The sequence below is a fragment of the Muscardinus avellanarius genome (assembly GCF_963383645.1).
Source record: "Muscardinus avellanarius genome assembly, chromosome: 20".
NCBI lineage: Eukaryota > Metazoa > Chordata > Mammalia > Rodentia > Gliridae > Muscardinus > Muscardinus avellanarius.
The window spans coordinates 15,898,441-15,923,651 of record NC_137806.1 but is presented as its reverse complement, the minus strand read 5'-3'; the positions used below and the strand labels follow the sequence as shown (position 1 = coordinate 15,923,651).

Sequence of the window (25,211 nt, the reverse complement as noted above, 5' to 3'; positions counted from 1 at the left end):
CATTTCCAAAATCCACTTAAGTATTGCATTTTGATTTAAAGGAACAAAAATATTCTGGCAGTAGAAACAAAACATTCTGGCCCATCCAGAAATTGAAAGCAGGACCTTGCCATATGGTAACACTTAACATGTGGCTGCCTTGACTTGAGCTTCAGGCTGACGTGTTCTTTAGCTAAGTAAAGGCTTGATTTGGAAACTAGTATTGGCCTAAGCTGCGTGCAATAGAGTCAAATGTTTCTTCACCTCAAATGAGAGGGGAAAAAATTAAAGGGTACAAAAAGCAAGGTAAAATAAAAAGAAAAAGAAAAAAATTAAAGATCAGAGAATACAGGCAGGAACTACAATTATTTTCTTTGGTTATTAGCCTTTGTTCTTTATTACTATGCTTCATGGTCAACTTTTATTTTTTTGGTATTGGAGATTGAACCTTGGGCCATTCTACCTCTATGCTACACCCCAACCCTATTTGATTTGATTAGATTTGATTTTCCTGAATCAACATCTCACTAGGCTGCTGTGGTCTCACTAAATTGCCGAGGCTGGCCTCCCGCCTGTGATCACCCTGTCTCAGCCTCCCAAGTGGTGGGATTACAGGTGTGCATCACCATGCCTGGTTCTCATGGTCCATATTTTAAAGCACTCCATGTCCCATGAAACAGTGTCCATTCTAATGTCTCTATCAATACAGAAAACTTATCCCCTATCTGATTTTTAAAGCCAGTTTTCAAGATCAAAGTATTACTTACCTAGTTTTCCCTAGGAGTGTCTTCTTCACAATTGCAAATTCCTGTAAGTTATCTTCTCCCTCCTCTTCCCCTACCCATCTCTATCATCACCATAGTAACTTTTAGTAACCATTCCCCGAATGCTGAAAACACTGTTTTCCTGTGCATTTACTAATATGGCCCATGCTCTTTATCCTAGGCATAGGATCTAGCTCCTGAATAAATAGTTTCTCTCCACTTCTCCTTTGTGGTCCCAACTGCTTTAGTTCATTTTCAATCTTTTCAGTTTCTCAGGTTTTTATCTCAGTCCAGTCTCTAGGGCTATGCCAGCTCACCTAGCTGAGATTATCTTTATCTTGGCTTATTGCACTGCTAACTCCCCATCTGTAGTCCCAATATTTAGCAGTCTTAGGAAAGCTGCCTCGACCACTCACAACAGAGCTAACACCATATTGTTCCTCTCCTGCATAATACTTATTCATCCTTAAAATTATAAAGATATGCAATGCTCAAGCCCATAAAATTCTGGGATATGCCATGTTTCTAGTAGATGTACTTACTTATTTAATATCTATTTTACATACTAACCCTCTAACAGAGTGCCCGGCATCTGGGTTGTTTGATAAATATTTATGAAAGTGAAGGACCTCTTTTAACACTTTCCAGGGAAGTAACAGACTTTCCTACTACAGATGAGAAGATTGAGACACGCAGAGGTCAAGCATCTTGCCTTAGAAGTGCAGCATTGAAGTCTCCTATCATCGTTCAGTCTTTGCTTTGTTATGTCTTTTCATTTGGTAGTCGTGGCATTCCTGGTCACTGCTGTCCCACGTCCTCTGCTCTCACTCTTGTGTCCCGAGTTGGTAGTTTCTACAGGAACCTGCAACGCTCTCACATATAGCAATCTTTTCTACTCAAACCCTCTGACTACAAGAGTAGATGGTTCTTCTTTCTCAGTCTTTTTTCTGATTGCTACCTATACAATTATCCCACTTGGGTAATGGCAGATGCTAAGGTTTGGATCTTGAATGTTCCCCAAAGGCTATGTGTTGGAGCTTAGCCCGCAGCCTACTGGGAAGGGGTAGAAACTTTAGGAGGAGGGTCTAGTAGAAGAACGTTAGGTCACTAGGGCATATGCTTGGAGGGGATACTGACACCCCAGACTCTTTCCCTCTCTGCTTCCTGACCATCATGAAGTGGGCAGCTTTGTTCCACCATAGGCTCCCCACTCGCACAGGCCCGAAAGCAGTGGACAGCTGACCAGGCTGTGAGCAAAATAAACACTTCTTCTTCAAACTTGATTCCCTCAGGTATTTTGTCACAGCAACGAAAGCTGGCTAAAGCAGCATATGTTATCACCCACCAGACAGCCTGAGAATGTCTGAGCAATTGTAAAAAAAAAAAAAAAGCACGCTGACAACAGAGCTCAGAAACTAACCAAATGTTTCTAGTATGAGCCCTGCACTAATAGACTAAAGAATGAGACCTATTAAACATCTCCCTGTTTCCCCTTTTTTCTGCCATCCTTAGGAAGATATTTCTCTGAACTAAAATTAATTTCAAAATGTGTTTAACTGAAAAGTAATTCGATATCCTATTTTTGTGTTGGCTAACTACAACCACTCTCCAGCTTCAGATGCCAGAGGCCTTACTCTTTTCCGTGTATGCCTACACCCTTGAGCATTATTCTGTGATTCGCAGCCACAAGAATCTGATCCAGAGGTCCCCTTGAGGGAAAGAAGTATATTGATACAGACCCAAAGCCATAGCTTTCCTTCCACCGATCCAAGGGCTGTGGCTGAAGCATTTCAATGCTTTAAAAATAGCAAAAGAAGGGCCTTTGTGAGTCTGAACTGAGCTGAAGACACAGGGAGATGTGGGAGTGCTGTCTAGGGCTAACTGGGAATTCTGGGGGAGGAGGCAGGGGAGGACAGAAAGAGAGAGAAAGTGGTAAAAGAAAAGGCTTGAGGTAAAGACAGATCTTGAGTTTCAGCCTGTCATTCCCTCACTTTCCCAGCTTCTCGATTCTTTGTCGTTAAATCTTAAATTCAAGCTAGGCATGGTGGTGCCTGCCTGTAACCCCAGCTGTGGGGAGGCCAAAACAAGATCACTGGTTTGAGACCAGCCTCTGCAGTTCAGCAAAACCCTCAGCAACGTAGCGAGATACTATTTAAAAAAAAAAAGGTCTGAGGGTTTAGCCTAGAGGTAGAAGGCCTCTGGCTTCAGGTCCTCAAACCACCCCAAATATCCCCTAAATCTTAAACTCAAGATGTTACTGGGGATCGACTTTCATGTCTCCTAGGCTCATAGGTATAGATATAAAGTATTTTCTGTTTGTTATTTTTCTACCTAGTCTTTTATGTTTTATTTTCTTCTTAATTAAATAATTATTTAGGAGGGAGTTCATTGATTTCCAAGTGTTTAAGCAATTTAAAACATTTCATCAATAATTCCTGACTGCGTCGCATTGTAAGAAGGTATACAACTTCCACTTTTTTAACCTGTCGTCATAGAAGTCTGAAATAGAATGAATTTGTAATTCATGCCACTTGTAATATAGGTACACTCCCTATATTTCAAAAACCAATTTTAATATAATTTATTCCATCTTGTCTTATCAATTGTGTTTTTCATTTATTTATTTATTTATTATTCATTTATTTATTTAGTGAGTCTGGGGATGGAACCCAGGGGCATTCGACCTCCGAGCTACACCCCCACCCTATTTTTTCTTATTTTTTTATTTTGAAACAGGTCTCACTGAGTATCTCCAGAATGCTGGGCTTACAAGCGTGTGCCACCATGCCCTGCCAAACCTTTCCTTTTTGCTAGTATATCTTCGTCTCTTGGATGGTGGTCTTGGAAGAATGTGATACAGGAATCAGATGGCATTATTACGACTTCCCCAACATAGTGGTTTCATTTTAAAACCTGTACCTAAAGAGCAAATTGTTAAAGCAAATAAATAAAAGGAGAGAAAGATGGCATCTCAGATATTCTGGTGGTTTAGAGAGTTTATGACCTCATAATTTCCTAACTCTATTTTGTAGAGAAAGTAGACTACTCCAAATTTTAGAAAGAATAGTTTAAGATGCTTTGTTGCTGTGCAAAGATATCTTGTAGATGAAGATTAGATAGTGTTTCCCAGTTTATATTTCATATATTGCATGGTTTTGAAAGGCATGCTTTGTTCAGTAAGAGAGCTCTGTAAGCATTCATTTGAAGATAAAATTTAACTACAAAAGATAATAGATTTGGTGTGGCCTAGACATAGTATAGCATATTTTTTCCTTTTTCATTTGTTTAATAATAAGCACCTGCTTATGTGTTATTTCTTGGATTTTTATCTCTTTCAATTAAATTTTATATTTCCAAAAGCACATATTGCCCATAGAGGATATGATGTGGCTACAAAAGAATGAACACAAGGACAGATAAACTTTTAGTTCCCCTTTGTTGTCTAAGAGAGCTTTTCATCCACATAGAGTTCGATGAACACAGCACAGTACCTCTCATTACTAGCTCATCATTGACTTAAGCCATCAGAGCTCTGACTGAAGGACACTTGAGATAGTAATGAAAGTTTAATGTTTTTACTTCTAGAGAATGCAAGTTGTAGGCTGAATACTAAATTTGGAAGTCTATATGATGTTAGCGCTGAGGCTTCAGGGAGAAAATGAAAGAAATTAATAAAATTGCTCACTCCACCAAATGTCTGTGACCCATCCCCAAACATCTGTTCCTTCCCCTACTTCCCACTCAGAGGAACTGGGACTGTTCCTCTGAAATAGATGGCATAGAAAAGTTAAGCCTGGCATGGTGGCGCACACTCGTAATCCCAGCATTCGGGAGGCTGAGACCAGAGGATCACATTTTGTGGACAACCTCTGCTATTTGGGCCCTCCACAACTCAGTGAGACCCTGTTTCAAAATAAAAAATACAAAATAGGGCAGGGGATGTAGCTTGGAGGTCAAATGCCCCTGGATTCCATTCCCAGACCCACACACAGAAAAAGATATTTGCTCATAAATTTTTCCAAATGATAGAAATGATTTAATGAAGAGAACTCTGATCTAAGCCAATATATATTTATCTAGAATCCTATGAGGGTACATAAAAGTACTTTTTAATTATAGTACCGGGGATTGGACCCAGGAGTATTCTACCTCTGAGCTACACCCCCAGCCATATATATTTTTTATTTTAAAACAAGTTTTCACTAAGTCGCTGAGGCTAGCTTCAAAGCAGCAGTACTCTCAAGTTATAGGCATGTGCCACCATGGCTGGCTTTTAAGTCCTATTATGACAACAATTAGAGTTTGGCCTTCATGGAACTCAATTTCCTCATCTGCAGAGTGAAAAATCTATATTAAAATGACCTATCTTAGTTCTGTGATCCTGGGTGATGCTGAACTTGATTGTATGTATTCCTTCAGTTTGGTCAAGGATATAATAGAAAAGTCTACTCAAGTATTCAAGCCATTACCGTGACCCACACTTTTCAATAATAGAGTTCTTTCATTTTTTTCCCATCAATAGTTCTTGAGAGAAATTTGGTCAAGACCTTGTGGGTATATGTGCACATCAGAATATAAATACTCTATCCCAACCAGAAAAGAGCCTTATTGGCCATCTATAAACTGCTGGGTTCAAGGCAAGAATCAAAGATAGGGTTTAGGAAAACTCTGCGTGTGCACAATATTTTCAATATTTTAAACTTTATCATTCATTTCTTGGATTTTATGTTCACAAAGAGGAATGGGTCGGCTATCTTATTCAAATAGGAATTGAAGCATCCATGTAAAGAACTGTACAGGGTTATACAGTGATCTAATGACAGAATCCAAATTAAGACCTCAGGTGAGTTTACTTGAATCTCATTCTGCCTACAAAGCATTCTGCCATTCTAATTTACAAAATTAAATTGCTTAATGCCATTTTAAAATTTTCTTTACTGATAACTTACAGAACAATTCAGAAAAGTTTATGCAACTCCTCATTGGAATTCAACGAGCGTGTTCTGTGAAGCTAGAGAGGATCCATCACTCCACATGCTCTGACAGCACCTTAGAGCCATTAGAACAACCAGAAGAACATAATGAAAAAGGCACCCAGAATTCTCTATTAGAGTTGCTTTATTGCCTATCTGAGAGAACCACTGTGGCTCACTTTATATTTTAGTTCTGTGAGCAGAGAGGCAGGGATGGAACTGGTAAATTCATGAGATCTTCCTCCCCAGGGAAGATGAGACATCCTATAGTCAAAACACACTATTGCATCTCTGTTTTTATCAGAGATCGGTGCGACTAGAACTTCTAAATTCAAATCCCAGCTCAGCCTCTTGCTGAGGCAGGCAACTCAGCTTCTCTGAGCCTCAGATTTTCAAGATTAAAACAGTAATAAGCTAGGAGTGGGGAAGCCCACCAGTCATTCCCAGTACACGAGAGGCTGAGACAGGAGGACCACAGGTTCACGGCCAGCCTCAGCAACTCAATAAAACCCTCAGCAACTTAGCAAGATACTGTTTCCAAATGAAAAATAAAACAGGGCTGGGGTGTAGCTCAGAGGTAGAATGCCCCTGGGCTCATCCCTGGAACCAAAAAATAAAAAAAGTAATAAAGATGGTTGGTATGAGGGTTCAGTGAATTAACTTAATGTTAATCACTGATGAGGCCTGGTAGACAGCAAGCAGGCAGCTATATTTATCTACTTAATTTACTATATTATTTAAAAATCTTAGAACAGTTTCTGGCGCATGGAAAACACTCTCTGATTGTAAGTACTTTTACTGCTTCAGAGGAAAATACTATTCTTGGATATTTCATTTCTATTTACCCCCAAATACTTAAAAATGCTCCAAAGTATAAAACTTTATTTTATGAGAGACTTCAGAAAACCTGATTTGAGTTAAAATGCCCATCACATCACCATAAACACTTCTGACCTTAAAATATATCTATTACTACAGTGCTAGGGCCAGTGTACTTCAGCGAAGTGCAGGCTTAGGGTGACGTTCTGTTTCTTCTAACATAGGGCAGAGGTCAGGAGGCTGTATAGATCTTTCCTGGAAACATAAACTGGCTTAACTTGCAGGAGCAAACGAAATGGTAAAGGCTTCTCTGAGTTTATATGAAATGATTGTCCCCAACAAAGAAGGTTTTGTTTTTATGGCTCTGCACTTTAATTTGTGCTTTGACCAATAACTAAGCAAAAGGATGCCAGGCCCAACAAACAAAAACTGCCTGGTTTTTGTTTTGTTTTGTTTTGTTTTTTTGCTGTAGATCATCTCCTAGAACAACCATTCCATGAGCTAAAGTTAAAATGTTGTGAAGAAGAGTGAGCAGAACTGATGAAGGTGAGGCTGAACCCCTACAGCGAGAGTTCCTCGATGTCTAGAGGGACGCTCAGCCACAGACAGCTGAGTCGGCCGGGAAAGCCCTTTACTTCTCTAGGTTGAATGCCCTCACATACATCATCCTAGAAGCGGGGCATGGCGCACGCCAGTAATCCCAGCGGTGGGGAGGCTGAGACAGGAGCATATCAGGTTGGAGGCTACCCTCAGAAGCTTAGCGAAGACCCTGTTTTAAAATAAATAAGCTGAGCAGTGGCACACTCCTATAATCTCAATACTTGGGAGACTTAGGACGATTGCAGGTTTGAGGCCAGTTCAGCAATTTAGTGAGATCTTCAGCAAATTAGAAAGACCCTGTTTCAGAATAAAAAATAAATAAATAGGGCTGGGGTCTAGCTCAGAGGCAGAATGCTCATGGGTTCATTCCCCAGTACCGAAAAGAAAAGAAAAGAAAAGAAAAGAAAAGAAAAGAAAAGAAAAGAAATTATCCTAAAATTATCCTATCTCTGACATCTTAAACCTATTAGTAAATTCTATTAATCCTAATAGACTCACTTACTTGGTGTACCTTAGTGATTAGAGCTGGGTTTAATTGCCTGTACTTAAGCATTATTTTGGGCTTCTAGCCTCAGCTTTTCTTTTAGTTCTTTGTTGATTTCCTTACTGATCTCTTGTTTTATGTCTATAAGTATGTATGGGGCAGATTCTTTCAGATTCTGTAGAACAGTTGTTTAACTCTAGCCTCCCATTAGAGAGAGCTCCCTGGCACGTCTTCCTTCCCCAGGGGCCCTGATTCAGCAGGCTGGGATAGGGTATAAAATGGCATTCTAACACCAGCTCCAGGGGCCTGGATGTGCTGACCTGACCATGGAAGACCACGACCCAACAGGGCACAGCAATGTCAATGAACAGCACCAAAGGGCCGGAGGGCTGACGTACCTCAATGTAGCTGTGAGCACAGCCGCTCTGGCTCTCCAGCTCAACGTGGGTGAAGTTGAGCTCTATTTGTTCTCCCTGCGGCTGCTGTATGACATAGAAGCACTGCTGGCTGTGAGTGAAAGGCCCAGAGAGTTCAGGAAGCAGGATCTCTCCCTCTGTGTCATTGTAGGTGCCTCCACAGTACAGATGTGCTACGGAGAACACAGAGAAGTTATGAGGATGGCTGTTTCTCTGGCTCCCAGACATTAGATCCACACTTTAAAGAAAATGACACATGCATGTACAACACACACACACACACACACACACACACACACACACACTCACTTTATTCACCCTGTAAAGGGTTATGCCTCCCATTGTATAGTTTTTATGCATCTTATTATACATATTTGCAGGGCATCCCTTTACTGCCTAAGAAATAGATATGGAGACAGACAGGTGACAGGTGATTGAAGTTCCAATCCACCCCCATTCTCTTATATAAATTGCTTTAAAAAGCTGGGCGTGGTGGCCCACGCTTGTAATCCCCGCCCTTGGTAGGTGGAGATAGGAGGATCACACAGGTTCAAAGCCAGCCGTGCTGCCTTAAGAGACCCTCTTTCCAAAAATAAAAAAAAAGTATAAAATAGGTCTGGGAGTGTAGCCCAGAGGTAAAAGGGCTTCCAGGAACCCCAGTACCACCAAAAAAAAATTTTTTTAAATAATAAATTGCTTTAAAAATACATTAATAGCTGGGCATGGTGGCATACACCTGTAATTCCAGTACTTGGGAGGCTGACATAAGAGGATCACAGGTTTGAGGCCGGTCTTAGCAATTTAGTGAGACCCTGTTTCAAAATAAAAAAATAAAATAGGGCTGAGAGTATATCTCAGAGGTAGAATGTTCTTGCATTCAATCCCCAGCACCACCACAAACACCAACAGCAACAATAAAAATTGATGCTCTGCTGCATTCCAAAAAATTTAAAGGATTTTATAAAATAATGCAACAAAATAAAATATATAACCATACAAATGAATCAGATTAAAGGAAAAATGAGTACAGAACAGAACATGTGGCCAGAGGAAGGCTGATAAACATAGAAAACAGGGGCTACAGGAATTGCCGGAGGCCGACTACAGATTCAGCCTGAAGCCAGAGTCCGGGAAGAAAGGGGACCAGTGGTCACTTACTTTTCATTATGCTGAGATTTAAAAGGCACTTTTCCTATGAATTCTCATTAACAGCATGATGATGAACAGAGCTTTATCTCTAAAATGAAAATCATAGACCATGTGTGTGTGCGCGCGTGTGTGTGTGTGTGTGTGTGTGTGTGTGTGTGTGTGTGCAACAGAGCCATGGTAATTAATTCACTTTCACTAAAAGTGAGACTCTAGGAGCCAGGACCCTGTGATCCTGAAAGTCAGCTCCTGTCCAGCTAGACCTGACCAAGGACAAAGTCAGGCACATCGAAAGGTAGATTGTATTGGTCAAATATTTGATTTTAGGTATTTCATCCATCTCTATCATGATCATTTAAGGACTGAGGAATATTGCAGTATTAATAATAGAGCCTTGGTAAGATAAAGGATCTCAGCTATGGAAGACAAATCCATGCTATTAGTCTAAGAAAGCCAATTATCTTCAGTATCGCCTTAAAATATAAGATGGTGATACAGCATAGTATCATCTTTCAAATATATAGTAAGCGCTAACTTGGCAGGTTACTTACAAGGGGAAGTGAGGTAGGTGATGTGGAAGCCTTGATCGCTAGTCTGGCTGTCAGAATGGAAATGAACTCTGGCAATGGAGCCTGTGGTCTGGAGCGGGGGGACAGTGAGAGTGCTGCAGAATTTCCCAAGAACTGGGTCCTGTGACAGAGGACCATCTCGAATCTAAAACAAAAGAGAAAATCATGAAGGTCAATGTGGTGATCTTTTAACAAGCCGGGCTATTTTGTACATTAACTTCAGGAAATCTGTCCTATAAAAGTGATGGGTCTAGGAAGCTCCCCTGTCACATACAGAATTAACACATGGCTGGGGTCAGCAAAGGGCACCTCCTCCACGACCATCAGCCCACATCTTCCGTCTGAACTTCACTCCCAAGGTTAAAGATATACTTTGGAGTTCTATCAGTGTACTCTTTACTAGGTTTTTCCTGTCAAGATATTTGACTTGAAACAATACATTTCCGGAAGAAGAAAATTAGTATATTCAAAGAAAATAGGAGACAAAATGCTAGTGATGTTAACTGAGTCAGGGCTTGGTGCAGGTATTCAGGCGCACTGCAGGTGGGAAAGGAAGCGCAGGCACATCACAGGTCGCCACAACTCTAAAAGCGCAACTTTGATCGTAATTACGTACCAGCAATGACAATGGGATCGCAAACATCTTTAATTGTTTAAAATTGTTTAATCATTTTGACCACTCTATACTTATGTTGTCATGACAAAGTCTGTACTACACAGAACACCAAGTAGTAAATGAACTAAAGATTTTGTTAGGGGTGTGTGTGTGTGTGTGTGTGTGTGTGTGTGTGTGACTGGGGATTCAATCCAGGGCTGCTCTACTATTGAGCAATATCACCAGCCCTTCCTTCCTTCCCTTCTTCCTTTCTTTTTCTTTCTTTCTTCCTTCCTTCCCTCCTTCCTTCCTTTCTTTTTTCTTTCTTTCTTTGTTCCTTCCTTCCTTCCTTCCTTTCTAGATAAGGCCTCACTAGATTGCCCAGGCTAGTCTTGAATTTGTGATTCTCTAGCCTCAGTCTCCCAAAGTAGCTGGGATTACAGGTGTACACTTCTGCTCCCAGCTAAATCATGTTTTTAAATGGCCCATTTCATCCATCAAATTACTTTTTCCATTGACATAAAAGTTACAGGGAAGCATTACTTTATTTTTATATTGAACTAGTTCCTTGAAATATTGTAGCTTGATAAGAAAGGAGAGACATTTCAATATTGTCCAAATGATTGAAACTTTCTATTATATGCTATCCAGAAACTAACATACAGGAATTTTTTTTAAATCCCAAGTTAATTTGATGAAATTTGTTGAATGTTAATTCAGGATAACTTATATTTTACTGTCAACATTGAAAAGGTTATTTTTATAAAAATTTCCAAGGAGAGGCAGATCATCCATTCATCCCCAATGGTTTCAAGTCCATTATTAAAACTGCTAAATTACTAATGACTTCAACTTGTGGAGACCCTATTTGACAGTCACATCCTTCTATCCTTTATGAATAATTCCACAGCACTCCATTCTTCTCTAATGGACTCAGAAAAGCTCATTGTCTTCTTTAGTGTGATTTCAAAGGCCATTGAGAGTTATTGGGATAAAAAAAAAATACAGAAACCATCTAAGAACTCAGTCTCCTCAATGATCTTTTCTGTGCACAGATGGAGAGCAACATTAATGATGCTCCTCTGTGCGTTTGGCATTCTTTATAATAGCCTTCTTTTCCCCCTCCAAGCTTCCTTTTGCTCATGGGAAGTAGGAGGGGCTTGGCTGACTCCTTTCTTCCCAGTGGTAATTTCCATCACTTCCCAGCAAGACTCACCACTTATCACTTCATTCCAACACTATCACTACTCATTTATTTTTCTTTGTGGACATTATAGTCAAGTTGTGAAACGGCTGCTAGTTTCCCATACACAACTGAAGATCTGAATCTGTGTTGAGAACACAACCATCCCTTGTGTTTGTTTCATTAATTCTGCTATTCCACTGCCAGGAGCCTGGGTTTCCAGAAAAGGGCAGGAGAAGGTAAGGCAATCGTTTTGCCAGATGCAAATGGAACCCAGATGAAGCAGCAGTAAGCAGGCAGAGTTGAGAATAGGGACCTAGCGAGACATAGATAAGGGGTACCTATCAGGAAACATATCTAATCATTGCTAATAAATTGGGCACCCATAGCATCGCCAAACAATAATTTGCTAAGTGCTAAACACCTCATGATACATTCTAAACACATCATGATATGTTCTATCCAAATATAACTGTTTACCTCCAGATAGTCTTTGCTGCAATCCTCATGGTGTTCCAGGCGCAAGGTCCCAAAAGTAAATGTTATCAGGAGGCCAGGACTAGTTACAACATGCCAGATACAATCTCTTCCTGGGGGGTAGTTTCCAGGATACCCCGGAGATGTGATAGAACCGTAAGAACCAGTCACTTGCCCTCCACACTCTAAAATAAGAAGGGAAAAGAACGTTACATTTGTAGAAAAGTTATAGCTCATATAGAATTATCATAGCCCTGCTGTAAGAGGCCAAACTTCATTTAAATAACTATGAGCTTGCTGGGCATGGTTGACACGCTTGTCATCCCTGCGCTCGGGAGGCGGAGACAGGAGGATCGCGCTGGTTCGGAGCCAGCCTCGCTGGTTTAAGAGACCCTGTTTCCACATAAAAATGTTAAAAAAAAAATAGGTCTGGGAGTGTAGCCTGTGGGAGTGTATACCGGAGGTAGAAGGGCTTCCAGGAACCCCAGTACCACCAATAAATAAATAAATAAATAAATAAATAAATAAATAAATAAATAACTATGAGCAGTTTTGGGTGCCCTCATAAATTAAAGATGTTCAGCTTCATAGTTATCAATCTAGAAGCACCAACTGATAAATAAATAAATGACCCATGTGCAAGTTCTCTGCTTACAAACTATCATATGATAATAAAAATTTAAAATTCAACGCTGGACCACCATCTGAGCAATGAATGATGGGACTGTAAGTTCTTTTTTTCCCTACCTTGAACAGATTACTTTCTTAATATTAACTTAAAAAAAACTCTGAAACCATCTGGGCATGGCGGCGCATACTTGTAATCCTAGTATTTGGGAGGCCGAGACAGGAGGATCGTGGTTTGTGGACAGACTTTGCTACCACTTAGTGAGGCTCAGTGAGACCTTATTTCAAAATAAAGAATAAAAAAAAAATAGGGCTGGGTGGGGGTGTAGCTCGGAGGTAGCATGTCCCTGGGTTCCATCCCCAGTATCTCAAAAAAAAAAAAAAAAAAAAAACTGAACTTCTATCAACTTCTATGTTTTACAACAAATCATATCATTTTGTATTTTAAACTGGTTAGGCACAGCATAATTTTATGTGAGCTTTTCTGAACACTCTCATATAGTTAAACCATTCATTTGTATAAATGAAGATTTCCCTCTGCAGGAAAATGAACACCATGCTAAGTGAGGTTAGCCAGCCAGGAAGTGAACAGTTGTATGTTTTTTTTCTCACATAGAAAAGCTAGAAAGAAATTGGGTAACCAAAGGGACTTCATATGAAGGAGGAGAGACAGAGGGACAGAGGGGGTTTAGACGAGGGGAGGGAGGTATCATGAAGGCAACGGTACAAACAATGCTAAGTACATCTGTGAAATCACCAACAGCCATCTCAGTGGCATACACGGGGGCCAGACGAGGGAGTGGGCAGAATCTGGAGAGGAACACAGCAAGTGTGTGTGTGCGTGTGTGCGTGTGTGCGTGTGTGTGCGTGTGTGCGTGTGTGTGTGTGTGCGTGTGCGTGTGTGTGTGTGTGTGTGTGTGTGTGTTCCTATTACTCTGGACCTCATTATGATGTATAATTATGGTGCACTAATTAAAGTATACATTTTTTAAAAGTGTGTGCAGTGGTTAAGCCCCCGTTCCAGGAATGGGGGGGGGGGGACTGAGACAGGCTTTCTGACTCATTAGACCACAGCAGTCTCTTATCTGGCTGATAAATTACTGGAAGGATCTCTTCTCCATTAAAATCCACATTTATTTAATGAAAAATCTGTGGTTACTTACAGAAAATGCTACTATAAAATAAAAATAAACGGGGCGGGGGGGAGGGCATCAATTATAGTGTAAATGTATACTATTTACGTTCAATAAAAAATTTGTTTAAATTAAAAAAAATTTTTAAATGTTTAAAATAAATAATATAAAATTCTACACATCCTCATAAAAAGAAAACAAATCTTTTATCTTAGAATTATAATTAAAATTTAAAGTGTTTGGAGTTTGAGGACTGATTATTATTATTTTTAAACACATGAAGAAAGTCAGAATATTAGAGAAATTTTTTTGGAAAAAGCCAGTTTATAAAAGTATAATGTTTTTTGCCAGGCGTGGTGGTGCACGCTTGTAATCCCCGCACTTGGGAGGCACAGACAGGAGGATCATGCTGGTTTGAAGCCAGCTTCACTGGCTTAAGAGACCTTGTTTCCAAATAAAAATATAAAATAGGTCTGGGAGTGTAGCCCAAAGGTAGAAGGGTTTCCAGGAACCCCAGTACCACCCCCCAAAAAATAAAAATAAAAATATAATGTTTTTAATCTACTTGCAAATTGATTTATTGAAAAATAATCTATCATCTCTTGACTTTGAGACTTAAAAAAATATTTGTAAATGAGAAATAATTAGTTGTTTTATTTTAATATTTTATATGTAAATATTTTTATGTTTTATTTACAAACAAAATAAATGTGTTAAGGAAAAGATAAAAAATAAATAAATAAAATAAAAATAGAAATACTAAATAATATATAAAATAAATATACATTAGGGAAAAATGAAATGAGGCTACATTTTTTAGATTTGAAAGATAGGAGATTCACATAACTATGCAGATTATTCATGCAAAATAATTGCTACCAAGGCAGAACATGAGACAATTTAGTTTACATGACTCTCATTGTTCCTAGTGAGAAAACATCTCAGTTCCTCAAAGGAAGAAACATTTTCTGAAAATTAATACTTTAAAAACTGTCTAGTAGATAGAAGTTTTTAAAGCATACAATAATATGAGCAAAGTATCTGGGCGTGGTGGCATGACACCTGAAATCCCAGGACTTGGGAGGCTGAGACAGGAGGATGGCAAGTTGGAGAACAGCCTCAGTACCTTAGTGAGACCAAGAAGAAGAGGAAGAAGAAGGAAGGAGGAGGAAGAGGAGGAGGAGGAAGAGGAGGAGGAGGGGAGGAGGAAGAGGAGGAGGAGGAACAGGAGGAGGAACAGGAGGAGGAACAGGAGGAACAGGAGGAGGAGGGGGAGGGGAGGAGGAAAGAAGAAAAGACCTATGAGCAAAGTAAAAGAGTAATGAAAAAATAGAAAAAATAAAACATATGACAAAGAATATCCCTAATATACAAAGCACTTCTAAAAAGACTAGAGAAATGAACAGAGAGAGCACAGGAAAAAAAATTCACATATCCCTTGACATACACAAATATGTCCGACATCACTCATCACAGGGGAGACACAAATGACAACTCGTTGCGATTCTATTTCTTACCTCTCAAAATGATAAAAATCCAGAACTTTGAAAAATTATTGGTAAGGATAGGAAGAAACAGCCACTCTCATACACTGCCATCAAGAATGTAAGATGACACAGTCACTGACGAAGAGACTATAGCAATGTCTAAAAGACCTAACCCATTTTTTAACCAAACAATCCCACTTTTCACATGGGCAAAAATACAACAAATGTACAAGGTACTTTGTGGAAGTAAAATTTAGAATCTCAAGGGTTGGAAAACAAGACATGCCCATCAACAGAATTCTGATAATGAAATCGACTATGACACAGCTACATAATGACCTGTACGTGGTTATGGTAAAATCTCCAGATACATAAAATAAAAAAAGCAAAGCCAGGCGTGGTGGCGCTCGCTTGCAAACCCAGCATTCGGGAGGCTGAGACCGGAGGATCGGGGTTTGCGGACAGCCTCGGGTACTTAATGAGGCCATCTGAATGAGACTCTGTTTCAAAATAAAGAATAAAAATAGGGCTGGAGGTATAGCTCGAGTCCCCTTGGTTCATCCCCAGTACTGAAGAGAAAAAAAAAGCAAACTACACACCACTGTGTATAGTGTGACACCTTTTATCTAAGAAAAAAAGATATGATTATATGTGATTATTTGCTTAATTTTTTAAGTAGAGGGATAAATCTAAAACTAATTAAAAGCAGTTACTTACAGGGCAGGAAAGAACGGGGCGGAGGGGCAGGGATGGAAGCTAGACTTCCCTAAATGTACCATGGATTTTGATTTGGCTTCAGCACTATCAATATGTTTTACATAATTATTAATGAAAATTTAATAAAAATAAAATATATTAAGTCACAAGCAAAATGAGACCAATGAAATAATTTTATTGAACTAATAACCATAGAGGATATAAATACAGACTTTAAAACAGTAACTTAGTTGGGCATAGTGGTGCAGGCCTGTAACCTTGGTATTTAGGAGTCTGAGCCAGAAGGATCACATCTTCAAAGCCAGCTTCAGCAATTTAGTAAGACTCTGTTTCAAAAAAGGGGGAGGCCTAGGGTGTAGCTGGGAAGTAGAATGCTTCTGGGTTAAATCCACAGTACTATTTATTTATTTATTTATTTATTTATTTATTTATTTATTTTTGTGGCACTGGGGTTTCTGGAAACCCTTCTACCTCCAGGCTACACTCCCAGACCTATTTTATATTTTTATTTGGAAACAGGGTCTCCTAAGCCAGCGCGCATGGTTGGCTTCGAACCTGCGCGATCCTCCTGTCTCTGCCTCCCAAGCACGGGGATTACAAGCGTGCGCCACCATGCCCGGCTCCACAGTACCATTTAAAAAAAATAATACCAAAAAACTGACAAAAAAAGTAATTTGACTGTATGACATAAGCAAAATATACCTTAAGTATAGAAAAACAATGATGAAATATTAAAGGATTTTCAGTTATAATATGATTAATCGTAATATTGATATTATTTTTTAAAATTGTAGAATTTTCCAGGCGTGGTGGCGCACGCTTGTAATACCCGCACTTGGGAGGCGGAGACAGGAGGATTGCGCTGGTTCGGAGCCAGCCTCGCTGGCTTAAAAGACCCTGTTTCCAAATAAAAAATATAAAATAGGTCTGGGAGTATAGCCCGGAGATAGAAGGGTTTCCAGGAACCCCAGTACCGCCAAAATAAATAAATAAATAAATAAAATTGTAGAATTTTTAAATTAGGATTAGGTATATAGCTAACATTAATATCATTGGGAAACAGGGTTTTAGTGTATGAGAAAAGAAGTTTAAATATAAAAATATACCTTAAATCTTAATATTCAAATATACTATAAAATCATTTTTAATCCATGAGATTTTTTTCCCCTTAAGAAAAAGCATTCTTTAGTGGGGCATGGTGGCCCATGCTTGCAATCCAGTACTTGAGGCTGAGACAGGAGTTCTCAGCCACTTAGTGAGGTCCTTTTCAACTTAGTGTGACCTTGTTTCAATTTTTTTTTACAAAAAGGGCTGGGGCGTAGCTAAGAAGTTGAGTTCCCTGGGTTCAATCCCCAGAACCATTAAAAAAAAAAGAGGAGAAGGAAGAAAAGAAGGAGGAGGAGGAGGAAGAGAAAGAGGAGGAGGAGGAGGAGGAGGAGGAGGAGGAGGCAGAGGAGGAGGAGGAGGAAGAGGAGGAGGCTGAGGCAGAGGAGGAGGAGGAGGAGGAGGAGGAGGAGGAGGAGGAGGAGGAGGAGGAGGAGGAGGAGGAGGAGGAGGAAAGGGAGAAAGCATTTTCTACTTCTGTCTCCTGGAAGGTCTAGAGACATCACACCCAGAATCTAAACCCCAGTGAAAGAGTGAGAGCTCTGTATGAAAGAAATTGGTTCCCCTTTGAGACAAAAAGTGCATAGGAAAGGCATGGAACACCTTTCAACCCAGAAATCAAAGAAACTTTAAAAGGTAACTGGAGTTTGGGCAAAGAGTCTCAGATATTAATAAGAAAACTACCCACTAACCAAATAAAAAACAATTGAACATTATTAAAAGCTTAGAATTATTTAAACAGGTCAAATATATGACTTCATAGATATAAAAACTCTAATAAAATGGAATAATAATTAGCTAATCATGCTGAGTACAGGGGTCATGTTTGTAATCCCAGTATTTGGGAGACTGAGATAGCAGGATCACAGCATGCGGAAATGTAGGGACAGCCTGTGTTGATGGTCTTAGCTAAGGCATTAAGTCAAGAAAAAGATATATTATTTACAAAGACTGGAAAGGAAGAGAAAAATATCTTTCATTCATAGATTATTTAACCACATGAAAATGCAAAAGAATCTATAAAAAACTTTTAAACTGACTAAATAATTTAGCAATGTGTTTGAATGGAAAATAAATAATTTAGAAATACATTGTTTTTTTGTAAGTGTGTGGAATGGGAATTGAACCCAGATGCATTCTACTTCTGAGCTAAACCCCTACTTTATTTTTTATTTTGAAAGAGAGGCTGGGGTTTAGAACCTGAAATCCTCCTGTCTCAGCCTCCCAAGTACTAGGATTATAGGCATGCACCATTGCATCCAGCTTATACTGTATCTCTATGTACTATCAACAGGTAGAAACTTAAATTTTAGAAAATTAACATTTCATGCAGTGTAAAATATTAATATTTACTAATAAATATTGAAATCTATAAAGCACCACCAATATAAATTAAAAGATAACTAAATATTCATAGCCCATGTTAATGGATAGGGTGGCTCAATTTTAAAAGACTATTTCTTCCTAAATTAATTATAGATGGAATGCAATACTGACAAAATTCCAGCAGATTACTGGGGAAGATTGGTAAATTGATTCAAAGTATATCTGGACATACAATCTACATATTCAATGCAATACCCATTAAATTACCAAGATCATTCCTCACAAACAGAAAAATCAGTCCTTAAATTCATTTGGAACAACAAAAACAGAATAGCCAAAGCAGTTCTCAGCAACAAGGACACGAACCATCCAGAAAGCATCACAATGCCTGACTTCAAGCTATACTACAAAACCACAATTATTAAAAAAAAAACACACAGCATGGTATTAGCACAAAAACAGACACATAGACCAATGGAGAAAAATAGAAGCCTCGGAAACAAATCTGCACACTAATTTTTTACAAAGAAGGCAAAAACATACACTATAAAAAAGATAGCTTCTTCAACAAATGGTGTTGGTAAAACTGGTTAGCCAGATGCAGAAAAATGGAAATAAACCCCATTTTCTCACCCTCCACAAGAATCAATTCAAGATGGACCAAAGACTTAGAAATTAGACAAGAGACCTTGAAGAGGTAATGGGTCCAACACTTCAACACATAGGCACAGGTAAAAACGTACTCAAGAAGATACCAAAGGCACAAAAAATTAAAAGGATCAGTATGTGGGATTTCGTTAAACTGATGAGCTTCTGTAGAGCAAAGGAAACTATCAAGAACTTAATAAAGAGCCAACAGAGTGGGGAAAGTTTTGCCAACTATTCCTTCAATGGAGGATTAATGTCTAGAATATACAGAGAACTCAAGAAACTCAGCACTAAGAAAACAAGTAACCAATCAAAAATGGGCAAGTGAACTAATTAGACACTTCACAAAAAATAAATTCAAATGGTCAATAAATGCATGAAAAAATGCTCAACATCATTAGCAATCAGAGAGATGCAAATCAAAACTACCCTGAGAAACCCAACTCCAACCTGAATGGCCATCATTCAAAACACAAACAACAACAAATGCTGTGAGGATGTGGAGAAGTGGGAACTCTAATACACTGTTGGTGGGACTGCAAATTAGTGCAACCACTTTGGAAAATAGTATGGAGAATCCTCAGAAGAATGGGAATGAACCTACCATATGATCCAGCAATACCACTTCTGGGTATCTACCCAAAAGAATAGAAGCTAAACTACCAAACTAATGTATGTGTATCTATGTTTATAGTCCATAATTCACAATAGCCAAACTATGAAACCAGACAAGATGCCCACCAACAGATGAATGAATTACAAAACTATTGTATATATATATATATATATATATATATATATATATATATATATATACTCAATAGAATTTTACTCAGCCATAAAGAAGAACAAAATTATGTCATTTGCAGGGAAATGGATAGAACTGCAGAACATTATACTAAATGAGATTAGTCAGTCACAAAAAGTAAGAAATCGGATATTCTCCCTAATACACTGAAGCTAGGGAGAAAAAGGGTCATAGGAGGAACTCTAGACAAAGAAGGAGAAACCATAGATGAGCAAATAAGGTGACCTGAGGGGGAAAGAGGGAAATTCCCTAATGTACATGATGTACATTCACAGACATATCAGTCTCTAAGCCAGACATGAGAAGGAGGGAGGGGGAGGGAACGGGGTGGGAATTGGGGGAGAGCAAACGAGTGATGCGTGCACGTGTGCCTCGCCCATCTTGTACCCGTTAAGATGTATGACTACAATGCACCAATAACAATAATAATAATAAAATAATAAAAATTAAAAAGCAGTTTTTGTGAACCATAAGAAATATATAGACATACAAATTTTAAAATAACTTAAGAGAATTTACTCTACCAGATTTTAAACTATAGCAAGTAAGCCAAGGTAACAACCGATCTGAAAGAGGAATAGAAATTTTGATAAGAAATTTCAGAAATAGATCCACAGATTTATTGATAAATGGCTTGGGGGCCAGTACACTATTGTGATTTTGATATATTTAAGTTTTTGTAGTTAACGTGGATTTTTAAAGCAAGTACCAAAACCAAAACAACAACAATTTAAAAAGAACAAGTTATCAAATGGTCATTAGAACAAGAAATACTAAGGGGTGGATTACATCCTGGATGACCTCTCTGGAGTAAATTTACTTGAAGAGCTTGTAAAAACACCGTTCAATCGGAAATCTCAGAAGGAATTCATTAAGAACTGGTGTATTTTAAACCCTTCCAATACATCCTTACTTTGTTATCTTTGACTGCAAAGTAAATTCTAATTCTTTTTATTTGATTTTAAAGTAACTTTAGAAATATTATGTATCTCTAGATCCCCAAATGTGTTATGTATGCAAAAGCCTAAGACTGAACAAGAAAATATAATACCCTCAGAATTGTGTTCTGATGGTCCCTGTGTTGATGAGTACCTGGTTCCTGTGTCTCCCACCGCAGTGCAAAGCCTCTGCCACTTCTCAGATGGTCAGAATAGAGATGAAAATAGAGAGCACGGTCGCTGCTGAGGAGTTCCTGCGGGAGTGTGGAGCCACAGAACTTCCCCAGGAGAAAAGCTGCCGAGGAGTCTCCATCATGAACCTGGAGAAACTCGTGGGGACAGCCGCTCACCAAGTCTAACTGGAAAAAGGTGAAGGTGATACGCAGGACCTGAAAATGTAAAAGCCACAATACGTTATTTTGCATTTCCATGTTAATTCTAAAGTATTTCTCCTACCAACCAGAAAGCATTTGTGTATCTACTATTTCCTAATTACACACCAATATGTATAGCAATTTTTTTTTCTTTGGTGGTACTGGGGTTTCTGGAAACCCTTCTTCCTCTGGGCTAAACTTCCAGACCTATTTTATACTTTTTAAAATTTGGAAACAAGGTCTCTTAAGCCAGCGCAGCTGGCTTTGAACCTGCGCGATCCTCCTGTCTCCACCTCCCAAGTGCAGGGATTACAAGTGTGCGCCATCACGCCCGGCTCTATGTATAGCAATTCTACGGAGTAAAAGGGCTCCTGTTAGAAAATTGCTAAGACCAAACTCCAATTAATATCAAAATATATCAAAAAGTCTCGATGAAGATACAAATATTAATTGCCCTGGTTTGATCATTACATATTGTATACGGGTATCAAGTTATCAGAATATAGCTCATAAATATGTATAAACATGTCAATTTAAAAATCTCAATAAGATTTATTTACTTAGTTTCACTAAAGTATCAGATATATCAAATGCAGTTTCCTCAAATGTATGGCCAATCACTCTCAACTTCATTATGATGTGTGATTACAATGAGCCAATAAAATTATATTTTTAAAAATATATGTCTGACTTTCTAAATCAGTGAAATGAGTTTATCATTTGAAAAATGACCTTGATTTAAATTTAACTGGCTAATATTGCCATTCACAAGAATCTAAACCCTGATCCCCGACAACCTTGAAGGGCACATTATATACATGTACATTCATTCTTCATGGCCCTCAGGAATGCTGAGCTTACAGAGGTCTCAGAGGCCCGCCCGGCTCAGATTGACATACTCAGGTGGAGGCTGAGTGGGCTTGGGGTAGACATGCAAAAAGACTGCAAGAGGGCAGATATCATTAAAGGATTCTGCATATCATCAAAGGGAGAAAAATGCCAAGAGTATAGAATGGGAAGAAGGCAATCGAAAAAGTGAGACCCTGTTTCAAAATAAAAAATAAAATATGGCTGAGGTATATAGCTCAGGGGTAGAATTTCCCTGAGTTCGAACTTCAAAATCATACACACATAAAAAGATGAAGAGAAAATTAAAAGTGCTGAGCATACAAGTAGAAGAGAAGAAATATGAAATTGCGTCTCTGAGGTAAAGTATTAGAATGTTCAGATTTCAAATACAGTATCATAACATACTATAACATAATGATTTTGTACTGATGACCTCATTTAAAACAAACAACCAAAACAAGACAGTTTAACTTTCACCAGAATAATATTCCGCTAATGAAAAAGGAATTTCAGGAGATTTTTGAAATTCTCTGCTAGGGTATTTTTAAGATCTGTTGCCCATCATTATATTATTTTGTGACCTGAAGCAATTTAAATGAAAATCAAATAAATGTTAATTAACATTAAATATTAATTTAAATGATAATCAAATAATTTTTAATTAACAAAATTATCCTGATTTGTATATATTTTCTACTGTATTATATACATTATGGTGAGAGGAGAAAGATATATGACCACAATAAACAAGAAAAAATGATAAATTTCTTTACAAATTGACAATAAACATTACAAGTTTTTCACATAGGATTTTTTTCTTGATAAAAAGAGGTTTTCAATGTCAAGAAATGGAATTCACATTGACAAGAGGTAAATGGAAGGAAGAAAATTCACATAATGTACCTACTAGAAAATTTATTTTAGAATTTATTCTATTGTGGGGTTACCAGACTCCAAAGAACCCTCCCTCTTCAGGGGAAAATAATGTTTCTAACCCTTGTACAATATCCCATGTAATATTAATTGGTTGAAAAAATTAATAGAAATTCAAGGAAAATCTTATCTGTATAGACTTATCACTTTATTTTAATGAGTTCAAAAGTTTATTGAGAAACAAACACTTAGAAATCTGAGTAATCCATGTTGGGGTAATAGCACGAAAAACCTTGGGCTCAGATTTTTCTTTCTTTTTTTTCCCTTGTGATTCTGAGGATTGAATTTGGGGTCATTCTACCTCTGAGCTACAACCTCAGCCCAATATTAATCCTTTTAAATTTTGAAACAGGGTCTCAGGTTGCTGATTTTCTTGCTAGGTTGTCAAGGCTGACTTCAAACCTGCAATTCTCTTGTCTTAGCTTCCCAAGTACTGGGATTACAGGCATGAAAACCATGCCCAGCTTCAAATCTTAATTTTAAGAGTGTTTGTGTAGCAGCTCAGAGTCACAAGCTTTGTGTCAAATGGCCTAGGGTTGGGTGACTGCATGCCACTTACAAACCACATACACCTGGGCAAATTTCTCAGTGGAGCCTACGGAGCCATTTCTCATATATCAAATGAGGATAAGCCGGGCATGGTGGCGCACGCTTGTAATCCCCGCGCTTGGGAGGCTGAGACAGGAGGATCGCGCAGGTTTGAAACCAGCCTCAGCTACTTAGTGAGGCTTTCAGCAACTTAATGAGACCCTGTTTCAAAATAAAATATAAAATAGGGCTGGGAGTATAGCCCAGAGGTAGAAAGCCTCTGGGTTCCACCCCCAGCACCACAATAAAATAAAATAAAATAAAATAAGGATAATAACTCATATTTATGATTATAAAATAAAAAGCCATGATGATATACATGACCCATGCAAAACAGTACCTGGTACAGAGAAGACATTTGATAAGAAAGCTATCTTAATATCAGTCACCAGTTTTGCCCAATAAATCACATAATAATGAGATGAAGGACCATATTAAAACAATGCTGTCTCAACAACAATATGACTTTACAAATGAATTACTGGATTGCAGCTGGTCACTTAGAGTGGGGAGCCATTTGTTACCAGACAAAGCATGGACTCTGGGACCACATAAACCTAACTTTGAAACTCACCTATTCCAATGACAACTACGTAATGTTCAAAGAAAAACCCTACAGAGCTTCTCTTGCCTTCTTTCCATTATTTCATGGAGGAGAGAGATAGTAAAAGGCTAGAGAAAAGAAGGCAGAACATCTAGCCCAAAGCTTGGCATGGAGTAAGTGCTCAGTCTATGATAATTGTCATTATTATATGCACTCTATGTGATGTATATTCAAATAATCTGTTACATATTTAAATAAAATCTGCATTTGGACAGTAACTACTATACTCACCTTGCTCTCTTCAGTTCGGATCACCCAGAAGCAGTTAACATCATGAGTATAGCTCGTGTCTGGGCTCCTGTAGCTAATGCTCCCATTCATCTCTGAGAGGGACCCTCCACACACTGCAAAAGAAAACGCCAGGAGTGTGCTTTCCACAGACCCCTGAAAGAGAGTACAGGCAACGGGAGCCCGCCATGCTCTCTTCTGTGCCCCTTTCTGTCAACACCCAGACAAACCCTGCCTCTCACTCAAAGACTAGTGGACATCCCGCCAGCCTCCCACGACCGCCTGCGCTCTTCGTTGGCTCACATTCTCTGGCCCTCGACGAAGCTTGACTTTACCGCGCACCATGTAGTTCATAGCTTCGGTGCCTTTTGTTTTTTTTTACTTTCATTTTTTTCCTTTGTTGGTTCCAGGGGAATTCTACTTCTAAGCTATACTCTCATCTCTTCTTTTTGTTTTGTTTTGAAATAGTATTTTACTAAGTTGGTGAGTGTCTGGCTTAAGTTGCTGAGGCTGGCTGCAAACCTGTGATCCTCCTGTCTCCGCCTCCCAAGTACTGAGATTGCAGGTGTGCGCCTCGCACCTGGCTCATAGCTTTATCTTTTATGCCGTTTGTGTACATTGTGTCTCCCAAATGAAAAAATAAGCAGATAAATGGAGAAACTGTCATATGCTTACATGTTTTCTCACAGGGGTTACCACTGTCTTGAACACAAAGTAACATCTCAATCCATATGTTGATTCAGAATCAGAATTAATAAGTGAGGGGTAGAATGGGCAGAATAGACTTAGAAAAGGTTGGATGTGAAGAACTCCTGAGGAACTTATGGGAAACAAGGAAATAA

The 25,211-nt window shown here is 38.7% G+C and overlaps 1 protein-coding gene across 1 annotated transcript in view; it reads right to left on the bottom strand.

Moving 5' to 3' along the window:
* CUBN (cubilin) overlaps positions 1-25,211 on the bottom strand; it is a gene marked incomplete at both ends in the record, with an annotated part of 282,744 nt that overhangs the window by 233,301 nt on the left and 24,232 nt on the right. Inside the window, 5 exons of the mRNA XM_080716933.1 lie at positions 8,018-8,208; positions 9,733-9,895; positions 12,009-12,190; positions 20,948-21,182; positions 24,373-24,485. Coding sequence (XP_080573059.1) covers positions 8,018-8,208; positions 9,733-9,895; positions 12,009-12,190; positions 20,948-21,182; positions 24,373-24,485 — 884 coding nt within the window. The remainder of the gene's footprint in view (positions 1-8,017; positions 8,209-9,732; positions 9,896-12,008; positions 12,191-20,947; positions 21,183-24,372; positions 24,486-25,211) is intronic.